This window comes from Drosophila albomicans, chromosome X, assembly GCF_009650485.2.
Source record: "Drosophila albomicans strain 15112-1751.03 chromosome X, ASM965048v2, whole genome shotgun sequence".
Classification (NCBI taxonomy): Eukaryota; Metazoa; Arthropoda; class Insecta; order Diptera; family Drosophilidae; genus Drosophila; species Drosophila albomicans.
Genome location: NC_047627.2, coordinates 5,228,611 through 5,242,727, shown reverse-complemented (window position 1 = coordinate 5,242,727; position 14,117 = coordinate 5,228,611). Strand labels below are relative to the sequence as shown.

At 41.9% G+C, this 14,117-nt stretch overlaps 3 protein-coding genes across 7 annotated transcripts; 2 read left to right on the top strand and 1 right to left on the bottom strand.

Moving 5' to 3' along the window:
• Nucleotides 1-346: 346 nt before the first annotated feature.
• LOC117569475 (ubiquitin-conjugating enzyme E2 Q2) lies at nt 347-7,013 on the top strand. Of its 5 annotated transcripts, none has more exons than XM_034250655.2 (9): nt 347-440; nt 2,910-3,737; nt 4,652-4,768; nt 5,405-5,698; nt 5,776-5,850; nt 6,047-6,338; nt 6,404-6,552; nt 6,622-6,700; nt 6,767-7,013. In XM_034250655.2, exons 2-9 carry the CDS (start codon nt 3,576-3,578, stop codon nt 6,796-6,798), a joined length of 1,200 nt encoding a protein of 399 aa, XP_034106546.1. In that variant the 5' UTR covers nt 347-440; nt 2,910-3,575; the 3' UTR covers nt 6,799-7,013. The 5 variants fall into 5 exon arrangements, with proteins under 5 accessions (XP_034106546.1, XP_034106537.1, XP_034106555.1 ...); XM_034250646.2 differs by having other exon boundaries at nt 354-796; XM_034250664.2 differs by lacking the exon at nt 347-440 and adding an exon at nt 1,640-1,726.
• Nucleotides 7,014-8,337: 1,324 nt separating this feature from the next.
• Nucleotides 8,338-10,455, bottom strand: LOC117575434 (U3 small nucleolar RNA-associated protein 15 homolog). The gene is made up of 2 exons (XM_034259641.2): nt 10,289-10,455; nt 8,338-10,212 (listed from the first exon to the last, which is right to left on the bottom strand). The coding sequence occupies exons 1-2, from the start codon at nt 10,376-10,378 to the stop codon at nt 8,686-8,688; spliced, it is 1,617 nt and encodes a 538-aa protein (XP_034115532.2). The 5' UTR covers nt 10,379-10,455; the 3' UTR covers nt 8,338-8,685.
• A 367-nt stretch (nt 10,456-10,822) lies between these two features.
• LOC117576775 (protein prenyltransferase alpha subunit repeat-containing protein 1) lies at nt 10,823-14,026 on the top strand. The gene is made up of 3 exons (XM_034261830.2): nt 10,823-11,678; nt 11,748-12,136; nt 12,860-14,026. The coding sequence occupies exons 1-3, from the start codon at nt 11,584-11,586 to the stop codon at nt 13,606-13,608; spliced, it is 1,233 nt and encodes a 410-aa protein (XP_034117721.1). The 5' UTR covers nt 10,823-11,583; the 3' UTR covers nt 13,609-14,026.
• The last annotated feature ends 91 nt before the right edge of the window (nt 14,027-14,117 follow it).

The following is a 14,117-nucleotide window of genomic DNA, read 5'->3' as shown; positions in this document are numbered from 1 at the left end:
TCCATTTTGATAAGGACATTATAGTAAGCAGTCTCCGCCATAAATGTGTGTGTGTGAGTGTCGAGCAGAGATACCAGCTGATGTTACTGCTGTTGCCGAATTCCGATAGCACATAATGATAGCAATTATTAATGGCATCAACACTGCATTCGTCGTGTCTATCGATATATAATTTATTATATTTATTTTAATTTTTAGGTTCTATCAATAATAAATTCAACTGAGGTGGTAAATCTTTTATTTTTTTTTGTTTTGGCTTCACTGCAAAACATCATAATTTTTGCCGCGTAATGTTATGAGTATCGCTTGGCATTTGTGCGGTAATCGTGGTGCGGTCACACTGCTTTTAGCAAGAAATATCGTCAGACGTTCGCGGAAGACGATGTACATAGATTATAATTCCGGAGACTTTTACACGCCTACGTGATTGCTAAGATTCGGTAGCATATAATAATTTTAGTTAACGCCATATCTATCTGTATATTTTGAATGTGTGTGCGCAACAACTATCAACAACAATTATACAACACGCGAACTGCGAAGAAAAAAGCGTGCGGACTAAAACCAACCAAGAACAATAACAAATACAAATACAAAAAAAGGCAATTCGCGTCCGCACACAAATACAAGTGAAACAACTGCTGCGACGACGACGAAACACACACACACAGCCAAACAAAAAGAGCCATTGCCACAAAAAATATGGCGAAGGCGAATTAGTGCAATCTTGCAAACTTTCAAATATATACATATGCACACTTACAAACAGCTTAAAATATATACATATTGTGCACAGGTAAATGCCTGCATAGGTAAATGAGTGCGTGTCTGCATACCATACACACACAGACACTTTCGTAGATGTTTTGTGTGATCTATTGTAATGTTTGGAGGGTAACGAAAACATGTGTGTATGTACGTACATCAATACATACATATTATGTACGTTCGGTTTTCGTGCAAATGTATGTATGTAGTATAGCAAGCAATTGATTTTGCTCGCAGCCGAGATGGAAAAAAAGAGAAAAACAGCACAGCAGCCAAAACAGCCATTTCGTTAGGCTTCAAAATGAAAAAGAAATAAAAAACAGTGGGAATTTTGTGCTGAAAACAATGACGAATCTACCAACTTCTTGCTGTGGTGTCGTCTGTTTGTAGTGAGTGAGTGAAAGGGAGCGAATGACCAGCCAAGCACAATTCGTTAGTGGATCCAACGTTTACATACACACATACGTTCATCTGCATGTACATATGCGTGCGTGTGTGTGTATGTTTATGCCATAAATATGCATGTGTGTGTGGGATAGTGCAGAGTGCGAATTTCCTTTCGATAGGCAACGCAAGCGCACCGATAACTTCTTTCGATTGTCATTGCTGGCTCTGCTGACTGATTCTGTTGCGACTGCTTTCGGCACGTACATACATACATATACTTTTTTTTACGTACGTACTACGTACATACGTATGCGTGTGTGTGTCGCTTGCACGGCGACGGCGCCTGTCTGGCGAAAGTGATTTTTCAGAAAAATTTCGCAGCTTAAGTCGACGGACGGAGACGACGGAGTGTGTGAATAAGAGAGCGAGTGAGCGTGAAAGAGAGGGAGCGCTGCACTTAAACTGCTGGTCGATGATCGACGACGATGTTGATGATGTCGAAGTCGATGTCGTTGTCGTAAAGGTGCCAAGCGGGCGGCGTGCGACTGACTCCGTTTCTTTTTATCATAATGTGCGTGCGTGAGTGCGTGTGTTTATTGTTGTCTTTACAATTTTCTTTTATTTGCACTTGTTTTTGTTTTCTTTGATTTTTTTGTTATGTGCTGGTCACATTTAGAACTCAAATTGCGAACGAGTTAACAGTGAATGTGCGTGTGTGTGTGCGTGTGGGGTAAATACGGGGAAACAAAGGAGCTGCTCTTTGGCTTTGGCATTTTTCATCTCGCCTCTCTTTCTGTTTTGAATGTGTGTAAAGTGCAGGACAAGGTAAATTGAATAAAACAAAGTGCAGAAGAATGGCGGCGATGCAGCGACAGTAAAAAGTCAATTTACTGCTACGTGCAATGCATGTGTGTGTGTGCTCATAGATAAACATTAAAAATTATTAAAGCGTTGACAGTCACAGTAAACTTCCATGCTTCCAGCGTTATAAGTGTGTGAATGTGTGTTTATTTGTGCGTACATATGAGTGTGTGAGTGCATGTAGATTTTACATTGAATTCGCCTTCAGTTGTCAGTCCAGCAGCTGTCAAAGCTGGCGGCCTCTCGGCTCTCTCTCGTACTCACTCACACACACAACCTGAGCAGAGTGCACAGTGCCGCCGGAGGCGCCAAAAAAGGAAAGCACAGTTCAGTGTTGTTTGCATTGTGTTGTTGTCTTTTCTTCCCCATGCTGAAGTTGAGAGAGAGTCGCAACTTTGGCTACGTTTCGTTTGCTGCAAATGACTTTTGTTCTACTGTCGCCGCTACAGCTGACAGCATTTACAGACTTCTTGTTTTTTTCTCTGTTGTTGTTGTACGATTTCTTTGTGCGATTTGCAAAATCGTTTTACAACGAAATTGTAATTGAAATGGAAGACAGCATAAAATCGGTAAAATTCAAACAGAAAATAATAAAACAAAATAAAAACAAGCTGGTAGCAGTATGAAAATTACAAGATGCGCAAGTCTGAATAATGGAAAACAAAGCGAACTGTTTGCCAAACATCAAAATGCTAATGAAACAAAACGTCGAGCGTAGTAAAAGTTTTGTTTCTAATGCAAATTGTTTTTTTTTTTTTTTTTTTTTTTTTATGTTTTTGTTGAGTAGAGTTTCACAAAACTAAAAGTGATTTGCATATGTGTACAGAGTATGTGTTTTTTGCAACGATTAAACATAAATAAACCACGTGCTTTTATCGTTTTCAAATATACAGAGTGCGCCCCACCAATCAAAGGACACCTGAGGGAGAGCGAGAAAGAGAGAGAGGACATTGCTCAAAGTCAAAGCACTAATCGCAAAGCAAAAGCATAAAAGCGTTCGCGACCAAAGCTGAGCGCATGCTGTGCGGAGGGGGCGCTGAAGAAAAAGAAGTGTAGTGAAGTGCAGTAAAAGCAAAGGCAAGGATTAACAACAACAACAGGATAATATTGGCAACAACGCGTGTGTGAAATGATAACATGATGGTGATGATGACATTGCTGCCAGTTGCTGAGCTCTTGAGGAAATTATAATACAATCTACCTCCAAAGAACAACAACAAACCACAATAAACAAGAATAATCGAAGAACAACTGGCAAAGCGCAGCTTTCTATAACGCCATCTATCGTCGAACAACAACAGCAAACGCACAAGACAAATACAAGAGTGAGCAAGAGAGAAAGGGCTACACCACAACAACAATAAAAACAAGCAATATTCTGAAACAAAACTTAGACACAGCGACGACAACGGCGCTTGCATTTGCTGTGTAAGTGTAAGTGAGTCTCGAGTGTGTGTGAGTGTGCAATAACAAAACATCAAGCGCAACGAACGAAAGCGGAGGCGACGAATCCGTGACTGACTTGCATCGGTCGTCACGTTGCCTTTTCGCCCGCCAATATGGCGTGCCTTAACACACTCAAGCAGGAGATCAAAACACTGGAGAAAATCTTTCCGAAGAATCACGAACGCTTTCAGATACTCAATTCCAGCGTAGACGAGCTGCTCTGCAGGTTCATCGATAAGAATGGCAAGCGTTACGACATCCATGCGAACATAACGGTAAGTAAAGCTGCTGCTTCTCTAACTACTTATCTGCCTCATTCTCCTACCTGCCCCAATACCATTTGCCTTATCAGTTCAGCTTTGTTGCCAACTGCAACGCAATGCGATTAACGAGCAACGACGTTGTTTATGTTTGTATATACATATATCGAGTTGTTTGCACCACCAATTGGACGATCGTATCGCATATCGTTTATCGCTTATCGATACCACCGTACGTTGTTGAGTGCTTCCTGCGAGCGAGCGAGTGAGCGACAAGAACAGAAACAACAAAAATAGTGCTGGTAAATTTCCACTGTGCTTAAAACCTTAATCCTCGGCGAAAGCTCTCTTTCGACTCTACTCTTGACTTTGTCAGCTAAGCCGCAGCTTAGTCGCTGTGTGGTATCTGTCCCTTTCCCTCTAACCTAAACGTATTGTGCAGCTTTCACGCAATTTGATTTTTTTCTCATTTTGTTGATCCCACTTTTCGTTGTACATTTTGCACCTTTATTTTGTTGCGCTCTCTCTCTCTCTCACGCTGTCAATGGCTGCATCTCTTCTTCTTGCTATTGCTGTTGTTGCTGTGTTTGATTCTTATTTTAGGGGGCAGCGTGCTTCAATAATTTATGATTCATTGCCCCTGCGCTGTCTCTTGTATGTGTTAATATGTGTGTGCGTATGTGTGTGTCCGTTCCAAGTTGCCAACAACTTGCCAAGTTAGCGGCTGTGTTCCGGCTGCTCTCAAGTCAACTCTGTCGTTTGGTTCAACGATCTAATTAAAGGTTATATGCGTAATTTCATTGACGCTGCTTTTGTTGTCGCTGTCCCCCCCTCCCCACCTTTCCACCATTCCCTCTTTGATGCTGATGTTTCCTCTTGATGTACTTGATCTTGCATCTCATTATTATGTGGTTTTTTTGTCGTTATAGGAAACGTATCCATCATCGCCGCCAGTTTGGTTTGCCGAGAGCGAGGAGACGAGTGTTACAAATGCCGTGCAAATCCTTAGCAACACAAATGGTCGTGATAATCACGTGATTAATCAGGTAAGCAATACATATGTATGTACACTCCCCACTTCCCCACTCTTCAAAGGGTATTCCTATAGGAATAGTTGACAATACGAAATGTGGAACAAGGAGAAAGAGACATTAAGACTTGTCGATATATTGATTATTCTGTCTATCTCCTAGATCTCGTAAGTCTAAAGTAGCTAGGGACGTGAAATTTGGTGACAACATTTCTAGTTCCCGAGTATACACATTCCTAATACTTTCTGAGATTTGTATTACGAATACGCTATAAACTGACAAGTTATTTTATTTTTAATTTGTCTTGACTAAGTAATTTTCTTTTCCTAAAAATGAAGTTAATATATAAGTGATGAATTATAGTTACGTCATTGGGTAGTTATAGCTAAATTACAAATTGAGGGGAAACCACAGCTTTACGCTGAGATATTTAATTGTAGGGTTTTCTTAATTGTTAATTAAGCAATACTCAATATACGCAGACGATGATTGATAATTAGGCTTGAAATTTGAATTAATTTTGCAGTTAACGAACTTAATTATCGAAAAGTTGAAGCATTGTTGGCCTAATTTTGATTGCATATTAATGATGTAATGTTAGTATTGTCGTATCTAAAAAGCTAATGTCATTGTCCGTCTATTGCCTTACAGGTTGGCATATTGCTGCGTGAGCTATGCCGTTTACACAATGTTCCACTGCCACCCGATATCGATAATTTAACGCTGCCGCTGCAAACACCGCCACCCTCCGCATCACCCCTGCGCTTGGATCGTTCCGGCGGCGGCGGTGGTGGAGGCGGAGGTGTTGGACCGGGTCCACATGGTAACGAGGAGACCGATTCGGATCAGGATGAGATCGAGGATCCCATCGGTGAGAGCGAACAGGAGAGCGAAGGCGACGAGGATCTGCCACTGGAAATGGATGATGTACGGAGTACAAACAAAGTGAGTATCACATATCATTTCTATTCTATTCAATTATATGATTGATTGCCTATATATATTCGATTCGGTATTTACAGAAAGACGACATGGAGGTGGAACATTTAGCGACTTTAGAAAGACTGCGTCAAAGTCAAAGACAAGACTATTTAAAAGTAAGTACAAAGCGCTGTCGACGATGCTTTCCAAGTTGGGAAACTATTGGATTTCCAATTTAGGAACTCTTATTATCCAGAACTTGTTTTGCTATTTCACTCACATACAATGCATATCTCTATTTTTCTTTCATGCTACTGTCTCGCTTTCTCTGTTGAATTGGTGTTTGCGATGAACAAAAAACAAAACAAACAGGGTTCAGTTTCTGGTTCCGTGCAGGCAACAGATCGTCTGATGAAAGAACTGCGTGATATTTATCGGTCCGATGCATTCAAGAAGAACATGTACTCGATTGAGCTCGTCAACGATTCCATTTACGAGTGGAATATACGCCTCAAGTCCGTTGATCCCGATAGTCCGCTGCACAGCGATCTGTTGCAGCTGAAGGAGAAGGAGGGCAAGGACAGCATATTGCTCAACATACTGTTCAAGGAGACGTATCCCTTTGAGCCACCCTTTGTGCGTGTTGTGCATCCAATCATCTCAGGTGCGTCTCACTTCTTCCTATACAAATAACATTTGAAATACTTACCTTATGCTGCATTTTCTTAGGTGGCTATGTGCTCATTGGCGGCGCCATTTGCATGGAACTGCTGACGAAACAAGGCTGGAGTTCCGCCTACACAGTGGAGGCCGTGATCATGCAAATCGCTGCAACGCTGGTTAAAGGCAAGGCGCGCATACAATTTGGTGCTACCAAGGTACGACTGATTGATTGTTACAAGCTATTATAGACACCCAAAACTAATAACATTTATCTACATCATCAGGCGCTCAACCAGGGACAATACAGTTTAGCACGGGCCCAGCAAAGCTTCAAATCCCTGGTGCAGATCCACGAGAAGAACGGTTCGCTCAACGCTCTGCTCTCAATCTATGTAGTGTTATTAAAAAAATGTATTGTTTACTTTGCAGGTTGGTTTACGCCGCCCAAGGAGGATGGTTAAGATTCGCTGGGTTGTATGGCTTAAAGTTAAAGGAGCAAACGGACATGGATGTGGATTATGGATGTGGATGTTTTTGCCAAATGTCGTCATCGTCGCAGCAGCATACATGCAATCAAAAGGCAGTTTCTTGAACACACACAACCAACTCTAGACTATAGAGAACACACAACAACATGGCTAACTACACATATTATCCAACACCAACATCAACATCAGCATTAGCAGCAAAAAGAAAACGAAACGGATCAACAGCAGCAACAAATCGACAACCCGCTATTTCTTTTTGATTGCTTGCGATTTCCTAGTGTTCTATAGTTTTGTGTTGTGTATGCACTATAAACAGAGACAGGCAGATAGATATTTATGTAGGGTATACTTAAGATGCAAGTATAAGACCACGAATATCCTGTGTGTGATGTTTTTTTAATGCGTATCCTTTGTATTATTTTGTGTCCGCCGCCACCGCATCCATTTAACCTGGCATCATTTTGTTAATAATTCTGCATGTACTTTTCTCCCCCAACCCCTCACCCTTTCCCCCGGCAGCCCCCCACTAGAGTTAAGCTGAAAACGCATAGAATTAAATATATGATAATTATATACATATACATATATATATGTTTGTAAGTGTAAAAGATAACATTGTACAGCTAGCAAGAATAATGAATAATTTAACAATTACTATCCCCAAAAGAGAAAGAGAATATTGTGTGAGAGAACGTGAAGCGTTGTCTAATCGATCGTTAGCATATCGATCATCATTCATGCTAACACATCGATTAACTATAACGAGACGATATATGAAAATAGCAATAGCGATAGCAGTTGTAAATGTAACATGTAAATGAAGAAGAAAATTGTAAACGATTCTGGCAGCTGTTGTCGCTGTCATTTTTGTGTTGTGTTGTGGTGTGTTCACTATTTACATCACCCGCCTGCAAATGTTTTTCGTTTAGTTTCTCCTTCTCGCTTGGAGCGTTGACAAATGCAACACACACTCACACACACAGGCATACAGCTGACAAACACACACACACACACAGTACACAATCCCATATAATATATATATACGCATACCTTCAGAGCCACATACATACATACCTATTTGTAAAATTAGTTTAATCGAACATATACATATACATATTATTATTATTATATATATATATAAATATTAACTAATATTTTTCTAAGTTGTGCAACAAATGCAAAACAAAAACGCATATAACTTTATTTTTTTCTCTCTAGACTTTAAGGAAAATGCTAAATGCGAGGATGTAGTTATACAAATACATAGAGTATATATATAAATATATAGTATATATCTATGTATACATATGTAGCATATATACAATTAGAAAAGTTTAACGAAACGAAAACAACAACAAGATCAAGAAAAAGGAGATGAGCATAAGCAAATTCTAACTGTAAATTCGTCTTTCCAAATAATCGTACCATAAATGATAAATACAATAAACAGAAAAGCAAAACAACGTAACGTATAAAGTTGATGAAAACAAAACAAAAAAAAATACGAAAAACTTTTAACATAAGCGTAAAACTTGCTGTTTTTTTTTATTATCATTAATATTGTTTTATCATTTTTTTTTTCTTATATTATTAAAACAAACTATGTGAATTTTGTACAATTTGCAAGTCGTATTGTAAATCGCAAAAGATGCCAAGTTTTGGAGAAATGTTCTTACAACTAAACGTATCGATCACAACGATTATTAAAACACCAGCAACAGCTCTCGGACATCGTGACTTGGCTCCCAAAATGCTTTTTGGTCGCTTTGGGGCCTGGTCAATAGATCGAGTTCTTCAAGCGAGGAGCGCGCCACCAAATCTAGATCCACTATCATCGATCAGCGATCGCATTGCGATCGATTAATCGACAATTACCACATAGTTCGCGGCAGCCTTGGACGGCAGCATTTTGGTCGTCTTTGATTGCACATAGCTGATCTTCGTCTCTGTTGCCTCATTGTTGTCCAACGCCCCGCCGATGATCATCTCGAGTGCACCTTTCAGCTGCAACAATTCGGTGGTCAAACGAATCTCTGCCTTCATCACACGACGCAGCTCCACGAGGGCATTAAATAAATTGTTGCTGTAGCCAAACGTTGTTTTCTCAAACACATCCAGCACATTGGAGGCCGCATTTAATAGGACACGCATGAAACGCACCTCGCCAATGTGCATGGACAGGAATTTGATGAATCGTATGGTCGACTCCTCTGACCGATTGACCAGCGCCCGCTGCAAACCCTTGCGATGCAACAGCTCATTGATTAGCGCCACAACCATCTCCGGTTGCTGGTCAATGTACAGGGGTATGAGCACCGCGTCGAGTGCCTCAATATAATTGAATTGTCGCAAATGTTTATCAAAGACGCGCTGTGCCAAACGATGTCGAGCATGGCGCACCACATGATCCACTGGCTCGGTGTTGTTGGGCGGCGCCATGCGCTGTTTGAGCCGTTGTCTCCGCCGCTGGGCAAACTTGTTGGTCGTCAGCTGGCTGGACTTGCTGCTGTCATCGACCATGCGACGTATGGACACCAGACCATCGACCATGCCCACAACAACCGCTTGATCCTTGGCGGCCACACCCAGACTGACAACGGCATTGGGATAGGTTATCGTATGGACCGTTTTGTACGTGCTCACATCATAGATCTTAACATGGCGATCCAAACCGCCCGAGAACAAGCGTTTGCCATCCGAACCCAGACGCAAACAGGTGACAGTTTTGTGATGCTGTGACATCGTGGTGAGCAGTCGGCAGCCGCTGATCATGTCCCAAACACGCACCTGTGTGCCGCCGGCGGTGATAAAGATGGAGCCATTGGGCAGGAACAGCATTGATTCAACGGGACTGCCATGATCCAAGGTGCTCGTGATCGCGTCCGCAGTGCGTGTGTCGTAGACATTGATTTTGCCATCGTAGCCGCCGGAAACAAAGAGATGACTGGCTTGCGGATGCATCGCACCGGCGCGTATGTAATCTGTGTGCACATCGTCATAGGTCTTCACCACCTTCTCGTTGGCCACATCCCACAGTCGCACCGATTTGTCATCCGCAAAGCTCGCCAACTGCAATTTGTCGGCGGTGAAGAATGTCCGATGCACCGGCGCTGTGTGCCCCTTGAATAGACGCAAGATGTTACGGCTGGTCGTGTCGAAGAGCTTGACGTGTCCCTCCTCGTCGCCGGCAGCCAGCAAGCGGCCGTCTTGACGAAACGATGCTCCATAGGCGGTCTTTTGGAAACGTGACAGATTCTTGACCACCAGCTTGGTGACCAGATTGTAGATTTGCACACGCACCGAACACGTTAGCACAAAGTTATCGGGATCACTAGGACTGAAGTCCACATAGTCAATGGTGGAATGTTCCTTCAGAAGCTCCGGTTTCTGTTTTTTTTTCGAATAAATAAAGAACAATATTTAGACAGCTTTACATGTGGAAACTCCTCAATATCACACTTACCCCTAACCGATCCCAGTATGTTGTGTCGGGTGTGACAACCTGGGCTTTCTGTTGAAAGCGTCGCACATTTGTGGCCTGAAAGTGGCTCATATTTCCTAATTATTAATAATAATTGCGGCGTCAACGAAACAACGCGCGCACACGTGCGAAGAAACGAAATAGTGATGGAGAAACATCGCGGGCGCTTAGCGATGTATCGATGTTTCTGTTAGTTTTTAAAAATATCGAATTTTTGTATGGTGACCATCGATGTTGTTTTGCAGCCAAATAATATAATGAATTACAAGTGTTTATTTATACAACTATTATTATTTGAAATATTATGTGAGATGCTTTTGCATAACAGAAAAGTTGAAAAAATAAAAAATCTGTGCCAAAGTGTGGTCGCAAATTTCAAATTAAACTGCCATTTGGTACTTTCAGTATTTTTCATGCACATTAACAGACGGTATGTTTACTTTTAACAGTTTTGCTATGCGGCTTACTAGACTGAGTTTAACAGAGCTATGTTAAACGGCTGTAATCGATGTTAGACATGAAGTATCGATGTTAGAGCAGCGACGAACGAAAACAACAACAGGAGGCTGGCACATTTATTTACAAACTAATTTGTTTAACGTGTTTCGTTAGCGCTTTATGTGAATTGATGCCGCAAACAACAGTGCACAGTAGCAGCAGCAGAAGCGGCGGCAGCGGGCGATGCGTGATTGACTAAATAAATGTGGCGCATGTTCGCACAAACGACAACAACAACAATAACAATAGCAAGAGGAACAACAACATTGTGAGCGGTAGCGAAACAACAACAACAACAACAGCTGTAATCAACAAATAGATTCAATTTTAATTGAAATTTATCAGCACTGTCCGGCTGCTGTGCGCTGTTCTGTGCTGTGCTCTCGTTTTGAATGGTGCTACTGTTGGCGACATATTTCAGCCACTGAGTGTGACCATCACCTTCCCCCGCCCCCCTGCTGCTCCCTCCTCCTGCTGCGCTGACCACCGATTAAATCCCCAAAGTGAATCTTTTAATTAACCGGAGAGCGAAAGAACGAGACGGAGAATGATGCGACTGCCTTAGGCTGCTATGTGATGAACGAAATGAAGAGAGCGATGTGCCACAATTGACAGACCACAATTATCAATTGGCAGTAATAAATGTGCCTAATACAATTGAATCGAGCCAAAAGAAACAAAACAACACCATCATCATCATCAACAGCAACAGGAACATCAACGATCAACGATCAATCGATCGTCGTTCGGCAGCTGGTGAAGAAGGAAAAACCAAAACTATGGAGATCAATGTGGAGTTCAACAATGAGAAGAAAGTGCTCTGCGAGAAGATCATACGTGACATTAACGCCGTTTTTCTCAAGGATGCCGATCTGTGAGTAAAAAGTCGTCACACAACCCAGCTCTACATCATATGTATTCATTATCGCCTTATTGATTGCAGCTCCTCGTTCGAAATAATACCCAAAGAGACGAATTGCAACAAGTCACCGGTGGTGCATGTGGAGCATAATCTGGGCCTGGAATCGTGGTGTGCCCGTCATGTGTACGATCATGCCCATCGTACGCTCATCACGCATCGTCGCCAGACGACGCAACAACAGCTGCGCACGCTCCAGCAGCAACAGCAGAGCGATGCCCTGGCCAAGTACCTGAATGTGGCGCTTCTCATCAATCCGGATGTGACGACGTTCTGGCACATTCGTCGCCAGCTGGTCCAGAAGAATCGTCTGACCATCAACAAGGAGCTGCAGTTCTCCGCTCTGGTGCTCTCCATGAAGCCCAAGTCCAACGAGGCATTCGCCTATCGTCGTTGGCTCTACTCCTTTCAAAGTACGTTGCTTCTTTGTCTCTTAATCCATCTGTCCGTCTGTTTATTTAAGTGCCAGTTGCTTAGGAACTATAAGATCTATGCTTTCCAAATTTGTGGATGGGATTTCTTTAGCTCAAGTATATTAGAATTTTGTACTCTTTGTAGTCAGATAAATATTTGCAATTTAATTTACTTGCTGGGAGTTGACATATAATATAATTTCTTTGTTATCCTTTACAAGCACATGAATATTGATATTAATACCTCAAATGCATTTGCGAACAGTTTAAGATATACCAAATAATGAAACGGAATATCATACTTGGTATATTTATATAGGTACTACATTCAAAATATACCATAGAGTACAAAATACATACCAGATCGTCAAAACCAAAGCTTAATAAGAACCTTTCTTAAATAATTTCTACATTTATCTGATCGCAGCCAAATTCTCAAGAATCTTCAAAATTATAGTCATTACTGTATACACCAAAAATCGCAACACTAGCTTCAAAATTACACTTAGATTACTTCCGATTTTAACTAGCAGCAATATTTAAGTTTTTTGTTTTTTAATACCATTTTAACTTTTCTCAAATAATTCATAAAGTAAAACTTATAATTAATAGTAAGTTTAGTTGATATGCAGGGTATCTCATGGTCGAACAAGTATTTGCATTCCCATTTGCCTCAGATCAATCATCAAAAATTCATAGCATACTTTCTTGCGTCGATTGCAGGTGCAGATGCCATCGACTGGCCGCATGAGATCAGCATTTGTGAGCGTGCCGCAGATCGCTGTGCCAGCAACTATCACGCCTGGTCGCATCGCCAGTGGGTGCTGCAGAATGCGCCGTGTCTGCTGCAATCGGAGCTGATGCGCACCGAGAAGTTCATGCGCAAGCACATCAGCGACTACAGCAGCTATCACTATCGCCAGGCGCTGCTCTTGCGTGCCTACGAGCTGGGCTACCATGCGGCCGAGGAGCAACCGAGTTGTTTGCTGCAGCTGCTCGCCGAGTACGAACTAACTGCTGCGGATGCTGACGAGAGTGCCGAGGAGGCAGTGTTGCAACTGCTGTTGCCGGATTTCAAGCGGAGCAGCGTGAGTGTGCAACGCTTGCGATCGTTTCTTTACTGCTGCAATGTGGCCGCCAGCGATGTGCGTCTGTGTGTGGAGCAGCGAACGCTTTATGGGCATCGCGATTGCTTCGAGCTGCATCGACGCGCCGCCCTCAAGTTCATTGTGGAGCAGTCGGTGCGTCTGCTGACCGGCGTCGCTCGCAGTGGCATGACATCGTCGTCGTCATCGTTGTATCTACCTCCTTTGCCGCCACAATCCGATTACGAGGCGCATCCATTTCTGATCGCTGTGCGACGTGTGGAGAGTCGGCTGGGGGAGAAGCATAAGCGCTGGTGTCAGATTCATTTGAATTTTGGACAGCAAGCGGAGGCGGAGGAGCAGGAGCAGGAGGAGGACACCAGCTAGATGTTAGCGACGTCTAAACAAAATATTTGTTTGCAAATGTTCAACATGTGCCGTAAAGCCAAACAGCGACATCATATATGGAACTATCTTGTTATCTCCTCTCTTAATAAGATTCAGCTCAAAGCACAACTCATTTTAGTCCAATTCTGAATTCCAAAAAGCAACAAAACAAAATAATTGCAAATTGCAAACTCGATACATATTAATGACAAATTGCATTTGAATCGAGATCAAATAGACAATTCAGTTTAAATACTATATATACATATATCTCGACGTACGTTTAAATATTTGAATATTGCTCTTGTTAGTTGTATTTTTTAATTGTTTAGTAGATCTTTGATGCTCTATTTCAATTCAATAATCATGTGTAGTGCATGTCTGTTAGCCAATTTTGCAAATAGTTTTTAATAAATTCAGTAAATAGCAAACAAATGTGTTTTAGATCACTTTTCAAATATTTCATGTGCGGTGGAAAAGTTTTCAAAAATTTATTCACAATTTACTGA

Bases quoted from the DNA above. Each gene is read 5' to 3' on its own strand.
- LOC117569475 (XM_034250655.2), top strand. From the start codon at position 3,576: ATGGCGTGCCTTAACACACTCAAGCAGGAGATCAAAACACTGGAGAAA. The intron at 5,851-6,046 runs GTAAGTACAAAG...CAAAACAAACAG, and splicing joins AAAGACAAGACTATTTAAAA to GGTTCAGTTTCTGGTTCCGT. The intron at 6,701-6,766 runs GTTCGCTCAACG...TTTACTTTGCAG, and splicing joins GCAGATCCACGAGAAGAACG to GTTGGTTTACGCCGCCCAAG.
- LOC117575434 (XM_034259641.2), bottom strand. From the start codon at position 10,378: ATGAGCCACTTTCAGGCCACAAATGTGCGACGCTTTCAACAGAAAGCC. The intron at 10,213-10,288 runs GTAAGTGTGATA...AAAAAAAAACAG, and splicing joins CATACTGGGATCGGTTAGGG to AAACCGGAGCTTCTGAAGGA.
- LOC117576775 (XM_034261830.2), top strand. From the start codon at position 11,584: ATGGAGATCAATGTGGAGTTCAACAATGAGAAGAAAGTGCTCTGCGAG. The intron at 11,679-11,747 runs GTGAGTAAAAAG...TATTGATTGCAG, and splicing joins TTTCTCAAGGATGCCGATCT to CTCCTCGTTCGAAATAATAC. The intron at 12,137-12,859 runs GTACGTTGCTTC...CGTCGATTGCAG, and splicing joins TTGGCTCTACTCCTTTCAAA to GTGCAGATGCCATCGACTGG.